The sequence below is a fragment of the Odontesthes bonariensis genome, chromosome 1, assembly GCF_027942865.1.
Source record: "Odontesthes bonariensis isolate fOdoBon6 chromosome 1, fOdoBon6.hap1, whole genome shotgun sequence".
NCBI classification, from domain to species: domain Eukaryota; kingdom Metazoa; phylum Chordata; class Actinopteri; order Atheriniformes; family Atherinopsidae; genus Odontesthes; species Odontesthes bonariensis.
In genome coordinates, this window is record NC_134506.1 from 33,688,579 (window position 1) to 33,712,842 (window position 24,264).

The window sequence follows — 24,264 nt, forward strand, 5'->3', positions numbered from 1 at the left end:
TAAGAGATGGTGTTTGCTATGACCATACTCGCACCAAGGCCTGAGTCCAACAGCATGAAGGTGAGAACCACAGCAATGAAATCTTGGCAAGGTTATAAAAGAACAAAACAGTCCTCCGTCAGTGGGAAAGAACAGGGAAGCCAGACATTTCTAAATCTGCACCAAAATAAGAGTTTCTGTTTTGAGAGAATTTTACAGTTTAAGGTCAAGTGGGGAAAAAAGGACTTGTGGTGCGTAAAAATGACTGGAACTCTTCGCAGCATACAGATGATCGTCATGTACCTCCCTTCTAACCCTTGTGTTTGTTTGGGTTTGACTGTTGTTTGGGTGAAGCCCAGAGCAGGTGAGGTCAAACTACAGTAATCCTGTTCATTGTTAGGAGGGTGGGGTTAAGGTGTTAGATGGACACTGGTTGTACTGGCTGTTTATCATAAACACAGCCTAGCCCAGAGAGGTCCATCTGCTTTGATTTTATTTAGTGATTCCCCCCAGGGACCCTGAGCTGGAGCGAGAATAACAATACTTGAGCCCATCTGTTCCTGTAGAAGCCAGCCTCGGCTAAATTACCACACACTACGAGCGGCTGGCATATGCTGTGGCATAAAGCTACAAGAGGGCATTGTGCGCCAGCTGTTCTGTTGACAAATACTTATCTGGCACTTGTCAAGTCAGCATGCTGAGCTGATTCAACTTTGACTATAACTAAAACAAGGTAAGGTGTGAATAGGGCTCCTGTGGGGGAGGTGCATGTATAACACAAGATGGTTTATCCCCCTGTATCATTTTGTCAGATTGTCTGTGGAATTGGGTCACCGAATGTTGACTTAATCCAAACATATAGAGCAGATAGAAGACTAAAACCAACCAAGTGGTCAAAACAGACGATGCCTAATCTTTCACATCCTCCTCTAAGCATAACAGACTGTAATCATATTGTTTTTTATGTTTACAACTCAGAGGATGATCTTCATCCAAAAGCCTAAATTGGGCTTGATCATAGTAATCCTATCAGTTAAGAATCAGATCTCTCCAGAGATGAACAAGGAAAAACACACGGCAGGGTTTTTGTTTTTTTTAGGGATTCACACCTAAAGCCTCTAAGAAATCCCACAATAATAATTAAATGGTAAAATGCTTCGACCTACAGAATTATTTCCTTGAAGCGGCCTGATATATTCACGTTAACTAAAGGAGAGGTCACCTAGAGATTGAAAATGTGACAACCTTAAAGGGTTGTGCTAAACAAGACACACTTCACCTCAGACTGCTCTTCAAGACACGCAAAGAAAGTATTATCACAGGAACCCTCAGTTGTAGTCAACTTAAGCCTGTTTGCATGCTAATTTCTTGCCAATTTTGACCAACCCAAAGCAGAGTCCAGTCTACTGTATAATTAACCCTGCTGCAACACAGTGAACATCTTAATGAAGGCACAAAATCAATACAACTGATTATTAATTTTTTATGACTATGCAGTCATACGCTGTATAATAAGGAATTTAAGAATTCTCAAAGATGAATAATAAACTGGTAAAGTGTTACTTGACTGTAAGTCATATGTTGTTGATTGAAACCAAGCCGCTCTAGCATCTCACACACGTAGAATCTTATTTGATTTTTTTTCTAGGTGGGGTTGTGTGAAGTATTATGACGGCAGCAGTTCTTTACTTTGTCACGTTTTTGTCAACCAAATAACATCCACGTTGCTCTGTATGCTACCCGCTAATCATATTTCCGCTGGTTTAATCCTAAAATTGCAACTACGACACGGTGAAAACGAACGAAAAGCCTGAGAGCACATAAATCTTTTTTCATTTTGGCACAAAGTAAGAATCCACTGGGCACGCAGTGTCACGGAGCAACACACATTTTGAAGTATAAATTGTTTTTGGTGGTGAAAATTTGCTCTTCAGTGGCCCTCTTCGGAGTAGCTCTTAAGCCGTGCGTCCTGTCGGAATGACTTGTTACTCTTCGACATCAGAAATCAAAATGTGTTTTTATTCTGCGGTTACTCAACATTTGCATTTTGTATCTACAATCTAATTTTCATGGCCTCATTAGTGACTATATAAGTATAAGAAGAATGACTATGAATTTGCCTTTCAACACCATGCCACTTGCTGAGAAAATATTTAAAATACTGAGAAAAAGTCTCGTCTAAATAAGTCAGCGTGACATAATCTGAAGGCACACAGACTTCCCTAAAACCAAAGCACCTGCAGATAAATGCTTGATACTCACCTCAGAACACAAAGATCTACCACTTCCCCACGATGTGAGCATTCTTAAATGCACCCATGCAGTGTGTACCCTTCAAAATGGGCTTTATTTTTGTTAACATTTACAGGAACATCACTGACATTAATTCTCCACCCATTACATATGTCTACACTGTACAGATGCAACAGAAAGAAAAAAAATGAAAGAAAAAGTACACGCATCACAAAAACCCGTCCTCTGTTCTGAGACACCAGTCGGTGACAAGCCCCAGCAGTGCAGAAAAAGTTCAGTCAGAATCCCTGCAACAGTGGAAATGACCACAGAGCAAAACGGATCAGCAATTTAGAAAAGGCCCTTACACATGTACTTTCAACTGACATCTAAATTCCACCATTAAGATGCGATTAATCTTAGCAAAAATAGATATACGTAATGCTGATACCAATGTCTTTAGTTTGTTGATTTTAACCAGTTTTGTGTGATGTGTTAAAATCAACGACTTCCTCACATATAAATCTGTATGCTTTTGGTTCTCTGTAAAACTGGAATATAATGGACTTGAAGAGTATGTTTTATTCTTGTAATAAATGTTTTTCTTTAAATACATACATACGATGCCCCGAGGTTACCGCCCTTGTGCCTCTTCATTTGCCATCCTTTGTTAACTGCAACAGGTCACTATTAACATTCAGTAGTTGCTTTAAGACAACATAAATATACAGTGAAAGAGGACAAGGAGTACCCAAACCTTACAGTATCATCAACCCTGTTTCACTTCCTTTTAAATTTCAGATGACTTTGTGGTACGATTACATTACAATAAATAATATTTGATCACAATTGTTTTGTTATCTGGTGCCAGGCTGGAAATATTGCATGTTACACTTTCATGAAAGGCAGCGAGAGTCAATACTTACTCTTAGAATTCCGATCTGCCAGGACGGGCAGAGAAAAGGCTTTGTAAACATAAAACATCATTTAAATGTACTCATCAACACAATGAGCGAGAGGTTGCATTTCTTCACATCACACCCTCAAAGAAAAACAGCCGGACTTTTCCAGTTTTTCACCTCATTGACCCTATGAAGGCATGGATTGCTCCACCAACCAGCTTTACAACAGAAGCCATTGTACCAGTCTCCCTTCATGCATTTATCTGCCATCTACTCTGCATTAGCAATGCAGGCCATTCTTTACAGCTACGGCAGAGGAGCAAATTTGTATTCTGTAACAAAACTCTGATGTCTCCCAACTGACAAATTAGCACTCTCTGTGACTTCAAATGGGAGGGGGGGAAAAAAAACAAAACCTAAATGTTTCCTGATAGGTCCACTTGGGAATTGAGCAAAAAGTGCAGCATTGGTCGAGCGAGTATAAGGAGAAACGTGAGACTTTTACAATGGCTACATCTTATTCTGCAAAACATATACTGTAAAGACATTTTCACAGCGTGATGAGGAAATACGCAAACCAGTTCACAAAGAGCAGAATAGTCTGGTCTTAATGCGGCTGCACAGCTGGTTGACATCTATACTGTTGATGTTACTACCCGGAGAAATCTATGCTACTAGGAGATTTACACAAGTTTTTAGAACTGCACATAAAGGTTGGATAAGGTTTGCGCGCTGTGTTGCTTCCTTAATGTGCATTATGGAAAGCTCCCATCTTTTACAGTGATTAAGAATAGCAGGACTCCTCTTTTCTTAAGGTAAATGAGGTGAGTAGGGTCCTCCCACAAGCTCGTCTTGTTTTTGCTGCACATGTTTTGTCAGCCACTGCGACGCAGCGTGCCCTCCCGTCAGTCATCTCCTTCCTCCCTAAACAGGGAGTGAATCCTCATAATGCCTACCTTTGCTTCATTGACCACCACCGATGCTCAGCTGTGAGACACAGGAAAGCTACAAAGGACTACATAAAGAACACAACACTTCAACTAATGCACAGTGCAAACAGGCTTCTCCCGCTCTCTTCCATCTCAGGCATTAAGGAGAGTTGGGGTGAAGAGATTCACTCTGGACAGCGCCCCTGCTGGCAGGCGGATCCTCTTCAGTTAGTTTATCTCTCACTTTTTGGTCTTTCCAGGAATCAACTGCCCTGGGGGGGGAGGCAGAGGTGGAGAGGCTGAGGGGCAGGGGTGGAAGGGTTAAGGGTTTGGGGAGAGAGTTCTACTTGTACAGGCTCATGGTCGGGCTCTGGTACATGCACATGTAGGCATCGCAGAGCAGGCGCCGCGCCTGGCCCTGCATGCTCTTGGGGTCAAGTGTGTGCAGCTCCTCTGGAGTCATTTTCAGGTAGGCTTCCACCTCCGGACAGGGAGACACCTGCGGTATGTTGAAACCATTCTGCCCTCCTGCAAAACCACAGCCACCGTCATTAAAGAACAACACCGTGGCCACGGTGCATACATAATAGTTCACCGATTCTAAGTACTTGGGATACTATTTGACTGATTTAATGCACTTACTTATGTGAGCTACACAAGTATGCTTTTAAACATCTGAAATTATTCACTTCGTTGATAAATATGATGTCAAAGAAATCATGTAATTCAAATGTCAGAAAAACACTACCTAGTTGTAGCTCTAGTTCTCCGATTTTGTCTCGCAAGTCAAGAAAAAATTTAAATATTGTTTACCATTCCACTGTGTTTCATGTCACACATTGCAATGCTAGATATTTCCAACTTCATTTCAGAGATTAAACTGATAAGAAACCTGATCTCATATGGTCTGGACACCCACCGTCACGGTCAGCCATGCTGTCAAAGAAGAGCCAGGCCGAATCTGCGTTCCCGTACTTGACGAAGGCCACGTAGTGACTGGTTTCGATGCACAGCACAGCAAACAGCTCCATTCTCTGACGGGGAAAACTGCCCTGACGCCCCATACCCTCTTGTAGCTCTTTAGGGACGGACAGTTTGCCGTGTCGATGGGCTTTCCTCCTCGGGTGGAGGTGCACCTAAAGGAGTAGGTGTAAATATAAACCATCACACAAAGGATTGGTTACTGTGGGCTGATGATAATAATAATAATAATGTAAAAAAAAGATGATAAATGCATACAAATGGGTGATCACATGAAATAAAAGTATTTTAGGTAATATGAAATTAATATTTGTGAGTGAAAACTAGAGTGTGTCTTCTGTCGGAGACGGTACTCTGTCACAGATCTCCCTCTTTGAGAGAATGGGATTTCTTTGGATTTGGCGCCACCAAATGGATGATTCTGACACTGATTTTACAGCTTATTTTGATGAACTGATGCTGCAATAATGCCCTCTATTGTTTACCTGTGTATTGCACTTTTCACAGAACTGTTTAATCTTGCCAGCGGTGATATCCCCGTCCTCATAACAGTCTCGGCACTCGTAGAGAGCCAGGCCTCCGCAGATACGACATTCCCTCGGAGCTGGATAAGAAAACACAAACCTTTATCACTGCTGGAAACCCTGCCGTTGTGAAGGTCTTTAAAAAGTTGACCAAGTTGAAAAATTGCCTCCTGCATCTCAGCTGAGCTCCAGTGACAGCTCAGAGGAATTTCATTACCAAATGCCACACATCTTTGATCCACCACAGATCAGACACATCACAGTGACAGACTGAAAAAAAAATAAAAATAAAATAGTAGCTACAACTCACTATCTTCAAGAAGGTCTGTGATATCCAACTCTAAGGAGGGAAAAATCTTATTGAACATTTTGAAGTCCTTGCCAAAGCGGGGCATCTGGATGATAAGGCAGGAGGGAGCCTTGGGAGTCAGGAAACAAGAGAAAGTTAGGAACTTTGTAACAAACAGCAAGGACATAATAACAAAGCACATCGGAGATGAAAACTGTTGGCATATGATATGTGACAAAATGTTCATCCATCCATTCATTTTCTATACATATACACACACACACACATATATATATATATCTCTCCCATTTAGGGTCGCAGGCGGGGCTGGAGCCTATCCCAGCTGTCATTGGGCACCAGTCCATCACAGGGCCACACAGGACGAACGAGACACACAACCATCCATACTCTGGGAGGCATAGGGTCAATTTAGAGTCACCAATTAACCCAACGTGCATATTTTTGGACATTGGGAGGAAGCTGGAATGCCCGGAGAGAACCCTCGCATACACGGGAACATGCAAACTCCACACAGAAAAGCCCTAGCCGGGAAATCGTTCCTGGAACCCCTCTTGCTGTGAGGCGACGGTGCTAACCACCACAAAATGTTCAATCAGGCTAACCTGTACCAAGAAAAAAAAAGTTCTGACTGAATAAAATTCACCTCAGCAAACTTCAGGTCACTGTTGATGAAGGACCATTCCAGGAGCTGCTGAATGGTGGGAACTCCAACTTTATCCTTCTTATCCATGAAGATCTGATAGAAGTAACAGTCTTGCACCTTCTGACCGGCTGACCTGGTAAATAACAAGAAAGTCTTGCTTTATTTATCCTCTCCAGCTTACAAACGTCTTCATTTCTTCATGGTCAAAGACAAGACAGGTACACAATGTGCAGATTTTTAGGAGCTACCTCTGTAGGGCCCATGTTCACATTAATTAATGCCCTGTACCTTCTCCCTCTCAGAACATATGGAATGGAATTGAATTAATGAACTAGTGCAGTGGTTCGATTCAGCCCCCTGCTCCTCTCTACCTCACACACATTGCATTGTGTCCTCTTACTGCACACAAACTGGATAAATACATAAACCCGCACCGGAGGTAAGAATTTTGGTTACTATGTCTCCAGTTATATTTAGTGACTTTAAGACTTTTTTAGACACTTTAAGCAACTTTTTTTAAAGCATTTAAGTGAAAAAGGTAGCACCCTTTTAAACAAAGCTTCATTACTTGCTGTGGGAGACAGCGCTCCGTACTTTTTCCTGTTGTCAAAGCATAAGCCAGTAAAGGTGACGATGAGCAGCAAGGGAGGTGTATATCTATTAAATGAAGGGAAAAATGTTCACCGACGGAGGGAGGCGTCAACTTAAAAATGGGGACGATCTGTCAGGGCGATCAAGGCTTATTGTGTCATTAGCTGTTGACTAGATAAATGTGCCACAGAGAAAAAGTTTCCTGCAATCACCCGCTGCTTAATGCACAGCTTGGAATTAAACATATTCAGCAGATTCACCGACTTCATTCACCCGTTTAAGGCTACACTGATGCTTTGCATCAAAACAACTCTGCTGTGTTTCCATCAGCCATATGTCGAAGTCGATGTATATACGCTGCTGGCCCCGCTTTATCTGAGCGGGGCATCTGGTATGTGCTCCCGCTGATATGATGTTTAAAAAGGTGAGCAGACTCCACCTACTTTGTGTGCCAACAATGTGCTGATGCAGACCAAGACCTTTTTTAATTCAAGCACAAAGAAGGACACCCTGTATTAGTGCATTATAGCAATCACAATACAGGTTCACAATTCAACTTGCAGCAGCTGGTTGGACCAAATTATGTGCCGTCTGTTCAGTGAGCGACAGAACGAGCAAAGACTTCTAATGTGAAGGAATCCATAAGTAAAAAGTACTTTTTTAATACCAACATCTGCTCTCCGCATGTTCTTAAATGTCATCTGATTCTTTGGGAAACTGATTTTCCATACCGTATACTTATGCTGTTAATTAATCTTTAAATAAACTGGGGACTTTCCTACAGTCAAATAATAGAAAATGATTGCAGCCTCGGCCACTACAGCAGCTTCCCCTCCTCACTTCTTGTTCTCCATGAATGCTTCTAACTATGGAAGAGGAAAGACTAGTTGTTGAAGTGGAAAAATATTCAGAGCTGTGCAATCCCCAAAAGGAGGGAGAAACCCTTTGTCTGCAGCACCTTTTGGCTTTCAACACCATGGAAATCCCATATCCCTCAGCTCCTCACAAGTTAAACACATTTTCATGGAAGAAATTCTAAAAGTATAGTACAAGTTTTAATCTGAAAAAAAGGAGACAGTGAAAAACTTCCAACTGGGACACTTGCCGTAGCACCTCTGTGGTGACTTCAGGTTAAGACTTCCAAGACTTCTAAATAACTGACTAATGATTTTAAATTGGAAATAAAACCCTCGAATTTATAAACACTCGACGCTTAAAGTGTTAACCTTGGTAACCTTATCTGTGATGGCTTTACAGATGTGCAAGTCTGCACGATAGACAGGAATGGTGGCATACAACTCCCTGAGCCATTAACCATGCTCATTTTAAATACAACTGTAACACTAATTTTCAAAATAGGACTAAAAAAATAAAAATTCCAACTATTCAAACCACAGTCCCACCCTCAGTGAAACTGTGAGCTCAGATCTACATATTTCAGGTTTAGAAAAGGACGGGCTGCAGGCTGCGGTTTGGAATGTTATTTGCAGTTTGCTAATGACTTGACTTTAAGGGGACATATTCATGACACCGTGTAATATAAACCGTTTGACTAATATTGCAACCTCAACCCTTCCAGAAACTGAAAACGAGAGCTATGATATGCTGAACAACATTCAAACTCAGTTCTCCCTCACCTTAACTTGAGCAATGGATCCACCCTCAATATGTGATGGAAAAGGATATTAAGGAACTCCTCAGGATCTGCAGTGCAAAGTGTGAAATGAAAAGAGATTTGAGGTGATATACCCGAGCAGGTGCTGAGCAGGTGCTGCCAGTAACTGTATAAACAAGTGTCAAATAATGCGCTTCGTAGGTTAAAACAGCTTCTTTTCAATGATCTAACAGAAATTCACATTCTCAGGAAGGATGTGATAAAAAAAATAAAAAAATAAAATAAAAAGTGTTGAGAAATCATCAGGAAGTGGGCATAATAATGAGGACAGGGAAAAGGTGGACCTTTTTCTTCAGAGGTAAACCCAGAGGCAGCTTCTACTTTCTCCAGGATCCTCCTGAGTTTCATCACTTTAGTGGCACAAACGTACCCATGTCTGAGGGACAAAGATAGGGGGAGGTCACAAGCAAGTTAAGCTGCCATGTATGATTCAGTGCTATCAGCTCTACTAATACATGGATAAATAAAACTGCACCTGCTTTCTAACTGCTTTCTATTTTGAAATGAATGAGCTTAAAGTATTTGAAAAAAAAAAAAAACAGTCCAAGTATAACGTCAGAAAGCTGCAGCAGCATGTACCAAGCCTTACATGCGCAGGGGGTTGACTATCTCTGTGCGCAACAGCTCTTGGGTCTCCCTGTAGTACTCGACGTCAGTCTTCGATCGGGGCCTCAGCAGAACAGTGTCCAGTACAGAACTGAAGGAGAAAAGACTGCAGAGCAGAACAAACAGCACAGAGATTCAGATTCAAATTCAAAACAGCATCCACTGGCCGATAAGGATCAATATGATCGGAGTCCAAAGATGCATTCATGACTGAGTGAGCACTGACCAGAAAAGGGTTGAGTCCAGGTAGCAGGAGTTGTAGTGGCCCTGAATGCCTTTCTTTTTTCCCACCATGACATCCAGACCATCGTTCTCTGTGCGTGGAGGCGTGTTCTCGTGTACTACCTCACTCAAGTAACCTCCAAATGCTACAGAAAACACACACACATCATAGGTGTAAACTCAAGGATAAAGGGAAACAATAGTTAATCTAACAAAATCAATCATTAATAAACCTGCTGATTCACCAATGGAGTTGCAGCGCTCTATGGGGTTGGAGGAGTGATGCAGGGACGGGAAGCGGGAATCAGGCCGGCAGCACTTGAGCTTCACAAACAGAGCTTTTTTGGGTGGGCAGGTGAAGTACCGAGTGCCTTTGAAGGTGCCGTCAGTGCAACCGGGGCACTCTTCTTCCTGAAAGAAAAGGTTTAGAACATGGGATCTCATTACTACGAAGCACCACTTTAATTTTTCTTCTGCTTTTTCAAAACATTTAAGTTCTATCAACAGCTTGTAGTTTTTACCTTCAACTTTGGCCAATAGCAGACAGACGTTGATAAAGCACTATTATTACAGGAAAAATTAAACACTTCGGGAAATTTGCTTGTTCAGAGATGGGGCTTCCCCAACGTTTGCCATCAACGTCAAGTTGCCAAACAAACCAGGAGAGAAATCAGGAAGTCACTGAGCTGAGCTTAGAATAAATGTGTTGAGACAAAACCCCCTGCAAAGCCGCAGTTTGTCTTTTTTCTGCCTTCATGCAGATTTAAGGAAGCTAGTTGTAACGTTACCTATTACAAAATGTTTCATAACGGAAGCATAAGGTGGTGATAAAAAAAAAAAAAAAAACCAAAAACAGTTGTGACTGCTTTCTGCCTCTTATGACTACTCACTGAAAGCAAGACAATCATCATGACGAGATGTGTCCACTTATTACCCATACAGCTCATCTATCGGAATAATTGAATAAATAATACACTGAGTCCAAACGAACTTCATTTTCAGGAATGTCTGTCAAAGCCAGCAATAGCAGCAGCAGCATGTAAGCATTTGATATGTGTCAAAAGCTAACTGAAGGTGACAATGAAAAAGAGCAGGCAACAGGTGTCTCTATCTTTCTATCTTAATCTAATCTCCAAGTTCACGTCGCTGTGGCGTCTCACCAGCTCCAGACCAGCCAAAGGCTCCAGCAGGCCAGGGGGCAGACCAACCCAGCGGATGACACCGCACAGAGGGGGGTTCTCCTTCACCTCCACCAGAGAGCCCACCTCCAGACCCGGCTGCCCCCGAGGAGGCGTTGGAGGCCGAGGCGAGGGAGGGGCAGCAGGCGACGGGGGCTCGGGCTGCTCTCCCATCACAGACTGGACAGAGAGGGAGAGGGGCCCATGACTCATGCTGTCAATGGGCCCGGTCTTGCGGTTCAAGCTGAAGGGCAGCGAGTGGAACTTGTTGTCACTGGAAAGCGAGGAAGAGGGAGGGGCTCTGGAGGGTGGGGAGGACTGGTTGAAGTCGGGGGGCGTGTCAGTAAGAGACTTGGCAGGGTCCTCTCCAACTGCAGGGGAGAAGCGAGAAACCAAAACTTTACATATCTCACCGCATGTAGGCCGTCCTCATCAACACAGAGATGTATTTATGGAATAAACTAACAAACTCTCTTTTACTCATCTCATCTGGTAAGCAGTCAGTTGCAATGTGAGAACTTAAATGTCTGGAGGTCAGCAGATGGTTTCACATCGTGTTGAGTCTCAGCATCTTAGGGCGCTTTCACACGAGATCATTTAGACACATTTTTTTCCCCCACTCACCTTGGGACACACCTAGCCACTGCAAACAATACCTGGACGACTACTTACTGTGGGCCGACTCATCTGACTGGTTCACCATGTTTGCCGACACAGGCCTGCAGCTCAGGTGGAAAGCCTATTTTATATTAATGTGCAATGAACATGAAATAAAGGACAGGAACCGCAAAAAACGTTTTCTGCCCATTTCAAGTTTCACGCACTGAAAAGTCTTTTTTCCTTATGAACAAACATGTGCATTTTCACAAAGACAATATAGTTTTCTTTTTAGTTTTACAGTATTTACTTTCTTCACTTAGTATGTGGTTACAGCACCTTTGGAAATCATCATGCTACAAGCTGGGCTAACCTTTCCCTTGAAAGCAATCCCTGTGACCACAGAGTTCTGTTTGCCCGAGCTACTCCCCCCCACCGTTTTCAGTTCTCTAACGATGGCTGTTACCATGCCTCTGGGCACTTTTAACACTGCAGAATCATTGTTGTATCCTGCTTAAAATCTATGTGTACAGACAGTGTTCTTGACCTCATGGCTTGGTTTTTATTTCAATGTAAGCCTGCAACTGAGAACTTAAAAAAGCAGTGTGTCCCTTTAAAACACACCCTGGAAAAGTATGAATATAGCCAAAAAAAGTTCTTGTTTTGCAGCGCTGCTTTAGTTTAAGCAAATTTCATGATCATGTAAAACTGCTGGGAAAAGCTAAAACAGCACTTGTGTCAACATAAATTTGTCAATGTTACTGACCTGAGATCTTTGCCTCAGCAAAATCGGCTCACAGCTCTACAAACTCATCATCCTGGCATTTATTTCTGTTCCATATTTCTAAAGGTTTTAAACTCTTTGGTCCCAGTTTGGGTGACTTAGGTGGACATAATATGACTGATAACGTGGCATTATTCTCTTTCTTCTCCAAGTAGTTTTTGCACAGCCTAGAGGTGTGTTCAAGGCAATTGTTGAACAGAATATCGCATGACAATGCAAGACGGTGAGCTACCCGTGTTGCTTTAAGCTCACCAAGTTTGCCTGCAGCGAAACACCTCCAAACCATCACTTATCTTGTTCCTCATGTTGTGGTTACGCACTGAAGACGCATGCTTTCAGCAATTTTGAATAGGAGCATAAACACACTGCTTTGAGCATGAGGTCTCGAAACTTTACTCCAACATAGATACTACCGGGTCCATTTCAGCCTCTTTCTTGTTTTGGTGAATGACAGTGGTTCCTTTGTAGAAACTTTAATTCAGTCTAAAAATGCCATGTTTCTTCAGGATTTTCAGTGTTTGAAAATCTGCTATGGAGGTCATAGTTGTTGAGAAATAAATAAATATTTTTTGCAGTATTACAGGCCATGAGAGCAGTTTCGTCTGTCGATCCAGACCCTTTAGAAACTGTTAAACTGTATTAAAGTTAAAAAAGCAGGACTTTTTGGACCTCAAAAGACACTGGAAAGCCAGGAGAAGGTAGCCATTTTAGGGAGTCACAGGATTGGAGTCGAACATGTTAGACATGCTGCAGAAGCAATGACGCCTGACAGGAGTAGGATTCACCAGAGCTCAGCTGCGACTGTTGTGACAGGATCTGAAAACTAAATGGGATATCTTAAATGTTTTATCTGTTTTTATCAAATCGAAAACAGATGTTTGGAATACATCAAAATATGTCAAACTTAAAAGATCATGAAAACAGATCATACTGCTACAGGCTATACTGTAAAGTGTACCGTGGGTCAAAACAATCCACACATGTGCCTCAGAGATTTTTATGTGGAAAAAGTCTTCATTTGTGAGGGAGCAATTCTCTGTATTTGCTTAAATGTGAAAATGCCCTCAGCTGAGATGTTGCACAGACTCTTTTCACCATGTGATGAATTGAAATAAACATCAATATGTGTTGTTGCAGGTTGTGAATTGACAACCTGCTTGTACTTGTTTTGTTTTTTTAAACAGGTCATTTCAAAAGTATGTGTGAAACGAGTCAGTTAACAACACATTTCAGTTAATCCTTTGGCTACCAAACAATTTCCTGAAACTATGACTGCAGATTTTCATGATTTAAATAGAATTTGAAATCTTGCACGTCTCTAAAAATAGCATCTTATGCAAATCTTAGAATGAACGAGCTGAAAACGGGAACTTTACAGGTCACCTGTGACAGAAGTGAGAAGCCAGTGAAAGGATTCTCTAATAGTACGGTTCTGCTTCTCCTTGCAGTTAAAACGCCGTGTGAAATTACAAACCGAAATTAAACGAAGAACATCAGCTAAATCAAGTATCGAGCCTGAACAGTTTAACAGCTGATGTCAACAGATTTCACCCGAATAAGCACCTTGGATACATTATACACAACTACTTAAAAAATAAGCTGTAAGAAATTTGTAATTCTTTAATTATGTTTAATTTTTTTACTACTTGGAATTAAACATTACCAGTTCATATTCAAAAGCTGACTTGTTGCATCACTGTTTTATAGGTTTTTTACTCTGAAATCTAACTTTTGAAAAGAATGATACAGGATAACTAGAGCTGACTGAACTGTCTTGACACAGTAACATGAGTCCTTGTTTACCTTACAATAAAAACTAAAGAATATATTTATAAAAAATGTTGTATTCTGCTGACTTCATGACATAATGAAAGCACCAGAACTGCACCAGAACTGCCCCAAATGTTAAAAGAGACCATGAGGAAGAGGACAACAATCATAATATCACAGGATGAGTAAGCAGTTGTGAAACCAGCGTGTCAGCATTTCTGATTGCAGAGAGAAAGAGAAAACATGAAGTAGTGCTGAAACACTGGTGCAGCCTTTTTTTGTTCTGCTGTGGCAGCTGATACCACAGTCATCTGCACTGTGCACCTACAGGTTTACTCAATCCAAATTTCAGAGCTTGCACGTCACATTTGTGGTAAAAATATCAGCCACTGGCTAAAACACTGTTGCCTCACAACTGTCACAAGCTGGCAATGACATGAGCAGAAGGATTTCCAAAAATAAGAACAAAAAAAATCCAACGTGCACCTGTACACCAACTTTAACCAAAAACAATGTGACAATGCGCTGAATGAATCTGTCAATGCTGACACCAGCAACTGAAACTTTTACTAATGCTCTTGCATGCAAACTGTCGTTTATGAAAATCTGAATTTAACAACTGAACCTGCAGCAAAAAATAAAGACAGCGAGGGACTGATTTGCAAATCGGAGCATTATTAAAAGCTTTTAACAACAAGAACCCATAACGCCGTGCAGCAACAATATAACACTTAGATGGTGATGAAGGACAAGACGAGTGGAAAGGTTTTTATAGCAAGCTACTGTAACAAACCACTTGCTGGGCTTCTACTCTGAAAATTTTACGGCAGGTACAAACTTAGAGTTCGCCGCACCTCACATCGTCCTCGTGAGAAATTGAATAGATTTTGCGAGGAACTCGAATTTTTCCACTAGCTTAGCTAAATCAGATGGAAAGCAAACGACTTCTTTTTGTCCTGATCTTCTTGTGATTTTAGATTTTGTTTTTGGGACGGTAAGACAAACCCACTCTGGTACTTTTTTCCTGAAGCATTTTAGTCATCTACCTCACAGAGAAAACACAGTTCTCTTTCTACAAACGTGTCACTCCACACCACCTCAGATATCGTGTCAACGTGCCACCCCCTCAGGTTTCCTTTTCTGCATTACAAACGTTGAAAGCCAACAGTCAAATGGCACAAACACTCCACTTGTATCTTTTTAACTGTCTACAGTCGGCATTTAAGATGCCCAGCTTTACATTTGCTGTTGTAATCTCACTAAAGAGAACAAGTTTTTATAATAATTGTAAACCAGATTAATGAGCCTTGCTTCTTTCTTGAATACATTTTAGTGAATCTAAAATGTAGCTTCTTTTTAACCCACTATTTTTGCTCAAGGATACGAAGAGTCATGTTGGTGCCGTTTTTTTTTTTTTTTTTAACCAGCATTGTGAGGACGGCCGACTCCATTAATTGCTGCCTAAAGGGTAAAATGAAGATCAATCACTAAAGAATTATTACATATTGATGTCTTCTTGCACAGTGCCTGACTTTGAATAATGACTGTGAATCTATAATAAAATTTGTCATTAAATAAACTACTCACAGATTTAATATGAACCAATATCAATATAATGACATGGTGTGTTTCCTAATTAAATCTAATTCCAAGCGGTTGATAAAAGCATTCATATAAATTTAGTCTGGAGAACATTCTTTGTATAACACCAACTCATCGCTTATGTTTTACATTCATGAGAAACCTTCGGTCTTGATCAAAATTCAAACAAAATTCTCACTTGATTAAAAAGGGAAAAAATAGATAAGCTACACATGTTCGAGCAGGTACGGCGAGAGAATTTTCCAAAAGACTGACACAACTGTGTATGGTGTTGATCATTTTAGGACACTTTCATTTAGAAAAGGGCACCGTACCAGAATGAATAAGTCTTGTGGGATAGAATTAGCCCAGGAGGAATCAATCAAAGCTAGCTTGTTGTGAACAGGAGCTTGCCGGTAAGATGGTTGACATCCCATGAGTACCAGTTTTACCTTCATCAATGTACCATGTGCTTTTGGATTTGGGCTGAGCAGGGGGATCAAGAGAGCTGCCATTTAAAGTATAGTAAAATTCAGACTTGCTTCTACTGCCACACTGATGACTTAATCCTGCAAGTAACACAAATACATAGGAAAAAGAAACAGAAAAAAAAGAAAAGAAAAGAAAAAAAACACACACACAGAGATAAGCTTAATGTATGTAAAGTGTGTGTCCTATATTAGGCTTTAACAGGGAACAAAAGGGAAAAAAAAGATTTAAGAACATTTACAAGAACGGTCACAGCAAGCAAAGATTGCATTCCCATCAAATCATAGTTGCCGATACAAGAATCACTCATACATTATGTAAAAAGAAGGCAATTAAACCCTCTCTTGCTCTCCGTTAACATGACATCCCATCAAAAGTGGTGTGTGGGTTGTTACTTGTCGCTTTGCCTGCCTAAAATGTCACAGGTTTCATTTCAGGAGTTGTCTGTAAAGGACATATATGTGCAAAGATCTGTAGAAATTGTGAAAAGTAAAATTCTTCAGGAGAATCATAGCAACAGCCACAACCAGGCAATTTTGATGGGATGCCCCTTTAGCAATCATAATCACACAAAGCCTTAGATCTGTCAGTTAGCTTAGCACCACAACAACAGTGCAGTACCTTTGCTCTTTGGTTTGCTTTGGCCAGAGGACGACTTGTCGCTGCCTCTGGGGGCAAAACTGTGCTTCTGCACCCTTTGGTCCTGCATGGAATATTCTGCCCAGAAATAGATTCACATTAGAGGCACAAAACCGCTGTCTGCACAGGTTTAAGTGGCATGCATTACATGTCTCCAGAAAACAAGAAGATGAAGATTAATCTTCCATAATTTTTGTTTAAGGTTATAAGTTTGTCAGTGCAGTTTACTAAACACATTCAAACATTTAATAAGAAGTCTGAAGACTTTCAGTTACCTTAATTAGCTGTAGAAATAATTCATTTAGAGTATGAAACTTTGGCCTCGGCTAAAACTTTAAGTTATTGCATTTACTCAAAATAAGAAACCATAGTACACTTGCTTTTCAATTTGCAAAAGGAGATTGTTACAAAGGGCAATTTTCAGTGGTAAGTATCAAATGCTTAATATATTAGAAAACAAATGCAAAGCACATTTAGTTTTGGGATAAACTTTAAGCAGCTCATCCAGAAAAAAGCTATAGAAGGGTTTTAAAGAGAGTTGACAAATTCACTAAACCAACTATGTCTACGTTCACCATTTCCTGAATGCAGGCCTGGAGAGTCATGGAGGTGGCAGCAGCACACATAAACAAATCAATATGCCACTGTGCAGAACAAAGAGCCAGAGTATCTCACTTGACTTTCAAAAACAAGTCAGCTATCACCACAAAAGGCTCTCTGTTCCCATTGCAAGCAAAACACAAACTCCGACTGCTCAGAAGGAGCTCAGTGCTGGTCCGAGGGCGGAACAGCGGAATGTTTTCAGAAACAGAAAAGTTTGAACGACGTGGTGTAAAAAAACAGGGATAAAGAAGGGATGACTCACCTGGCATTACGTCACAGATGGGGACGAGTCGAGTGTGCTCCAAACTGGCAAAATCACACAGCAGCTTCCCGTCAAACACACCATCCCAGTCTCCAATAGGATTGTCCTAAAAGAGTTGGAGACATGACAATCTTGTAACCCTCTCAGGCGCTTCTCATCACTGTAATGCCGACGCACTTGTGTTGGTGCCCCAAGTGCTGCTTCCCCTCGTATCTTTCTGATCTTTAACAACAACAATTGTCTTGTTGCTTAACTTAAAGATGCTTAAGCGTGATCCTCTGTGCTAATGATAATCCAAAATGTTTATCTTATCTTCACCAGCTAAATAACAGATCTTCCAACTCAGATCCTCCCCCATAAAAGCTCCACTTCATCTCAAAACACAATCCTACTATTCTTCCTTCTCCGCTTGGAATCCAGGATGCTGCTCCAGAGGGACAATCTAAGACAAGCTTCAGGCCAGTGCCACAACTAGAGAAGGCAGGGCGAGGCTGGACGCATAGTGAGGCAGAGCAGTGGGCTCTCCTCAGCTGCCTGCTGGCCCCTTGCCATTCCGTTGGGTCATACAGCACTAAGTCTTTACCTCACTCCCCGCGTGACTGCCTTGCCTTTGTGTGGGAGGCTCAGATGCACTGAGTGGGCTACTGCTGAGGCTGCTGTTGGTGCTGCTGCCTAACGATCAGCACTCAAATGCCTCAGTTATGCGTTTTAATTTCACTATGAATACAATACCGCTGCCGCCTGACAACAGTAGCCATAGAGACCCGACTACTGCAAGCCACGGCAACAAGACTTGTTCCTTTAACTTGCAACAGAACACAAAACAAAACACAAAAATCCAGGCAAGTCATGACAGAAAAATCTGACCCAAGAAACCTGATAAGTAAAATCATTCATTTTAAAACCTATTTATTACCATTTTACCCCAAAGCCTTTCCGGACTGTCGCTCTGCTCTAACAAAGTACAGGTCTGAAGGTCTGAATCAGTGAAACCAGCGTCTGAGCACAGCTGATCGTGCCAGCTCCCAAGTGAAATGACAGAATAATTCATGTGTGTGTGCCAGAATGTGAATAGAGCAGGTAACTGTCCAGAGAACTGACATCAAGTGAGTGTCCATGCTGACGAGTGTTCGCTGCAACACACTCTTTGTTGCTTTCTACGCTTTCGTCAATGTTGTGGATACATCTAAATGCATGTAGTATTGATATCAGTATAACAACAGTCATCTTACAGATAAGATAGTAGCCTCTTCACCAATCATCAATGTGCTCTAAATAAAAAGATGTCCTTACCCGACTCTCTGGACATTGTCCAGTTGGGTTAGTTGTAGAACATGAAGCAGAAGTTCCTCTAAGTGGAATGCGGCCCTCATTAGCTCGCTTGAGTTTGTCTTATTATTTCAAGTCAAAAGATCTCATATAAAAAAAAATAAATAAAAGGGCTGTAGCCCACCATTTGTTGTAGTGCAAGCAGTCTTTTCTAAGACTGATATTGTACATGTTGATAATGTGATGATGATAAATTTTCAATACATAGTGAAGCCCTAGAGAGTACGATAAGGGAGCACTGCAAAAAATGTCCACCCATCTATCTATCCATTTTCTGCTGCTTATCCGGGGCCGGATCATGGAGGGGAACAACTTGAGCAGAGATCCTCAGACCTCCCTCTCTCCAGCCCGCATGTTGCACACTTCTGGATGTTGTTCTGAAACATTTCTGATGGAAGATGTCAGAAAGGCAAATTGAACATGTTCGGGAGGCATCTCAACGGGCTCCTTTCAATGAGGAAAAGTAGTGACTCAACTCTGAGACATTCCTGGGTGACAGAGTTACTCATCCTATCCCCAGTTTCTGCCACTTTTATTCACAATGTCATTCTTTCGGTCACTACTCACAGCTCATGCACATGAGTGAGTGTTGAAACATAGATCAACAAGGAAATTGGCAGCTTTACAACTCTTCTCTCTTCACATGAGTGACCTGTACGACACCTGAATCACTGTAGACAATGCCCCAATCCAACTGTCAGTCTCCCACTCTCTTCTACCACCACTCAAGAAAGAAACCCTGTGATGCTTCAACTCTTCCACTTGAGGCTACAGCTTACTCCCAGCCTGAATTGGGAAATCCAAAGTTTTTACACTGAGGACTGTGCTGATCAATAATTATTTAATCAAATCAGCAGCTTGAAAAAAACCCAATAGTATTTGGTAAACCATGATTTATCTAGATTAGCAGTACTGGGTACAACAACCTTTTTAACAGGAGCCTAACTTACCATGTCAACTCCTACATAGTAGCCCAGGCTCTCGTTGCCCGGTAGCAGGTCACAAAAAATGATGGTGCCTCTCTCAGGTCCCTCTCTAGTCTGCACCACGACCCTAGAGTTGATCTCGAGCGGAGGAAAGTCCTGATCATCTTCAGGCGGTCTGCCGCGATCCACCTCCAGCTCGCCATCGTCATCCTCCCAGAGTTCAAGCTTGTCCAGGGCCACAAACACGCCACATTCATCCTCACAGCGGAAGAGCTGCCGTCCCTGGTAGGAGCCCTCCGTGAAGCCTTGGCCCCGACCCTCCTCCTGGGACAGGAACATAGCAAGAAGAAGAAGAAGAAACGAGAAAGCAGGTTGAGAGTGAGGCCGAACAGGGGCGAGAGAGATGTGCAACTTATTGTCATTATAAGGAGGGCAGGTAGGGAGGCTGCTTGCTCAGCATTCTTCAAGGAAAGGGAAGTCAAGATCTTGGGGGCTGTGAGATCATCTGATCGATTACTGCAGCAAAGATATGACTCGACTTACTGCCATTATAAATACATTCAAATATACACACTGGATGCTCTCACAAGCTGTTGTCCTATAAGATATTTTGTACCTTTTCTTACATGCCGGCTCTGAATCTAACTAACATTTAGCATTCACACATACAGCATGGCATTTATACTGAGCAACAGTTTGAATGCTTTAGCTCCATCAGCCCACTCAAGAAGACTACAGCTGGACTTGGTAGAAGAAAAACAGCATTGTGCTGCAATAAGCCACCCTTTGTATTTTGTTACTTACTGTGCTGTACATACAGCCCAGAACGAATGGCATAAAATCAAGAACTCTGATTCAGTGTTGAGATTATAGGAACAGAATTAAAATGTTGTCATTATCTGCTCATTATTCATGTCAGTTAAAACACTGCAGCTTTGTTTATTTTTCACTAAAAGAAAGTACTGTTTGAGGTCCGTCTCTGTCTTTGGAAATAACTTTAATTGGCCATGCTTACTTCACATCTGTGGAAAATTACCAAAAAAAAATCCAAGTTCGAAGGTCTAATAAGCACTTCATTCATTCATTCATTCCCAGACACACACGATACACAAGGTGACAAAATGTGGCACTCAAGCTGCTTTCACAAACACACCGAGGTCTTGAAATGTTCCAGAGATGTTCTGGAGTGGCGGCACGTAAGAATGCCCACAACTCTGGACTCTTAGCAGAGATTTTCCCCTCAGCCCTGTAATAAAATCTCTGGAACATCGGCGGGGCAGACAATGTATAAATGTGTCAGCAATTATTTTGGAGTATTTGCAGCTGTTGTGCGAATGAGCATGTGTGTGTTGGGGAGAGTTTGTCCGTTCTGCTGACACTGAATGCTGCTCCCCGCTGTTGTGGATACATACAGACAAATGCAGTGTTCATATCAACGCAATAAGGAGCCTTTAAGAAAACAAAGTGATTTCCACAGTGGAATTCATCCATCACGTGCTGCCTCCTGCACACTCTAGACACCTGTTCCCTGCACCCCCTCCCTCCAATTCCAGTCAGGAGAGCACATCTCCAGCAGAAAGCCTCCCACTGTGATATGCTTGTGTGGACAGCATCTGTGGAGAATGACCGCATCACACTGTCCACATATTCTCCTTCAACATTTTCGATGTTTTTGTGTGAAAACAGCTTCTCTTTACAAAAGCAGCACCGATCTGAACACTCAGCTTTTCATTTGACCACTGCTTTGAGCTCTGCACTAACAGCTTTGAATAGTCACCAAAACAGGCCTCAAAGACTTGGTAAAAAATTTTCTTTTTTTAATAAGGCATGCAAATGTTTTCACTTTTAATTTCCAAAACCAATAAAAGTGCAAAACTGAGACAAAGTGCATGCAGTCAAAAGCTGTAAAAGAAACAGATTTCTGTGTATGAATGTGAATGAAGACATTCACGCTCCGAAAAAAAAACGAAAAAAGAAGCATTGTGCTACTTTACGTATATAGAGGCACAATCTGCTTTGTAGCTAATTTTCCTTTTGGTTCCACATCTGCACATTGTTTTAATTCTTTTCTTTAAAAAAACTAAATCCTCCCAATTTTAAGCCTCATATTTAAATGATTTAAACCAAACAATTTTAACAGTGTTGGCAATACTGAAATGTATTATTCTAGCGGGGATCTCGTGCAAATTACGGAGAAAAAACAAAGTAAGTGTCCGTGAGTTCTCACCAGCAGTTCCACTCCAAACCAGATTCCAGACAGGGCTCTGTCGGGAAGCAGCGAACCTTTGAAACGGACCACACCGGGCAGCGGTTCATCTCCTGAGCGAAGTTGGACGCGCACCTTGGAACCACAGTCTATGTCGCGGACGCGCTGTAGCCGTGACTTGTCGCAGAGCAGGGCATATCGTTCCTCACAGTTTGTAATGGGGAACAGCAGCTCAGCCAGCTTCTCGTCCAGCTCAAGGACGTCCCGCTCATCTAGGCTCAGCACCACGTTGGTCTGGTCCAGAATGCGGAGACTTTTCTTGCCCTTACATGGGGGCAGCGTTCGTCCGAGGCTGTTGCGCTCCTGGCAGGCCTGGCCAAGACTCCCACGGGGGATCCTTAGGGTCTTCTGGGGCGGCTTCTCCACAGTACACTCCTTCACGACCATGTAGAAGCGCCAGTCCTCCCTGAAGCCCCCGCTGGGCTTCTCCTGGCTCCACAGGGTAGAGCTCATGCCTGCATGGTAGGCAGGAGGTCCAGCGCCAAGGCAAGCTTGACCGGCGGTCTGAAGCAAAACATAACAAGCATGGCTTTAAATAGATTCAAGCCAAGACATTAAAGAACTTTCTCATGAAAGAAAATACACCAGCAAAGTTACTGTAATGTAAATATAACAAAAATCCCTCTAAAGACTGTCCTGAAATGGCCAATGAATAATTGAGTAAAGGAAACTTTGTAAAAATGCAAAGAAACACAAGGAACGTATTATCTCTGTCTCATTAATCTGTAAGCTTTTGTTTGAAATGGCTGTAACACTTTACAGCATGGCAAACAAAGCGACTGAATACCACAACAGGTGTAACATAAGTAAATGTAAAACATGGAATGTACAAGGTGAGATTTCAATATTGTAGCAACACTACTCACAACATAATATTTATATGTAACTTGTAAATTTAACAAGACCTCGTGGGTAAATACTCAGTTCCGATTATTTGAATGTACTAAAAACAGACAGTGAGCAGACAGTTGACTTATTCTGACACTCGGGGCAGGACTCCTGTCAGACGGGTGGATTTCCCCTGATCGCACTTCAGATGTAACAGTCATGAGCTCACAATGCTTCCACATCCGTCATTTGTTGCAGTGATGACAGCAGATACAAATTACAATATCAACTTCTTTAAAACGCTGTCGTTTTCAATAATGAATTCAAAAACACGGTAGCCTACTAAGACAATTTTGTGCAGGATTAAGAAAAAACATAAATAGACAACTGAAAGTTATTTCGACATGACATGTGCTCGCGCTGGCTGAACACGACATTTATTTAGCTTTGGATTTCGGCTAACCACAAAGCAATATTATGACTCGTTTAAATGGCAATTTTTTGTTGACAACTAGAGCAGCTGAGAGGCACAGCTAAAGCTGTCAGTCAAAGGCCCTTTATGAGAGGCAAATGGCTAAAATGTACCAAATAGTCATTTACGTTCAATACCAGCGAGACGAGCAGCTTACCTTTGATACACGTCGGGTCAATTAGAGGCTATGGATGACTGTCATTTCATAAGCCCATCCCAGTTTGACAGCTGCTTCTAAAGACAAGATATATTCCTGCCGTAATAACCTCTGATTAGCTAGATGGCTAGCAAATGCTAGCTTTTTAACCAACTTAGTGTCTCGCCAAACTAAGACTTGCGAGCTGGTTAGCTGTGAGCAGGCTGGCAGAGCACTGCCATCTTCTAAAGTGTGCTAATAGCATTTAGATAAAGCTATCCAAAATAAATAAATACGTGATATAATACGGTGTACCGCTGCATCTGTGCGTTTTATTATTTACAGGAGACGACCTCACCACAGTTAACGTGTGACGTTGTTGCGCTCTATGACACACATTGGTCAATCACCCCTTTCTCAAGCGCTGATTGGCTTTTTGCTGTGTCTATTACCAAGTCCCACTCTGAGGGGTTTTCCCATGGATGGCAGGAAAAGATAGTTAGGTTGAAGCGTAGCTTGCAGATGCTTTCTGTTGGCAACTGCAGGCAGTGCTGGAATATTTATCGAAAGAAAAAATGGCAGTTCTCGAATATGGGGGAAAATATCAAATAGCACCAAATTAAAGTTTACTTCTTTTCTCCAAAGAGCATAGAGCATGGTTTTGTGAACCATATGCATTATGTTGTTGAATGTATTGAAATAATTAGCATTTAATAATTATAAAATCAATAATCCTTCTTATATGGCTTTGGGGGTGCGATTTAATGATACCATACCTAATGTAAGAGGGCTTTAAAAGACCAGTGTAAG

The 24,264-nt window shown here is 41.8% G+C and overlaps 1 protein-coding gene across 2 annotated transcripts; it reads right to left on the reverse strand.

The window, feature by feature from the left end:
• Positions 1 to 2,307: 2,307 nt before the first annotated feature.
• On the reverse strand, positions 2,308 to 23,820 carry cyld (cylindromatosis (turban tumor syndrome)). Of its 2 annotated transcripts, XM_075464846.1 has the most exons (17): positions 23,476 to 23,820; positions 21,980 to 22,522; positions 19,777 to 20,076; positions 17,498 to 17,603; positions 16,615 to 16,710; positions 15,957 to 16,073; positions 10,755 to 11,143; positions 9,840 to 10,005; positions 9,599 to 9,740; positions 9,356 to 9,478; positions 9,051 to 9,142; positions 8,729 to 8,795; positions 6,501 to 6,633; positions 5,858 to 5,966; positions 5,509 to 5,627; positions 4,962 to 5,178; positions 2,308 to 4,570 (listed from the first exon to the last, which is right to left on the reverse strand). In XM_075464846.1, exons 2-17 carry the CDS (start codon positions 22,469 to 22,471, stop codon positions 4,386 to 4,388), a joined length of 2,853 nt encoding a protein of 950 aa, XP_075320961.1. In that variant the 5' UTR covers positions 22,472 to 22,522; positions 23,476 to 23,820; the 3' UTR covers positions 2,308 to 4,385. The 2 variants fall into 2 exon arrangements, with proteins under 2 accessions (XP_075320961.1, XP_075320972.1); XM_075464857.1 differs by lacking the exon at positions 15,957 to 16,073.
• Positions 23,821 to 24,264: the final 444 nt, after the last annotated feature.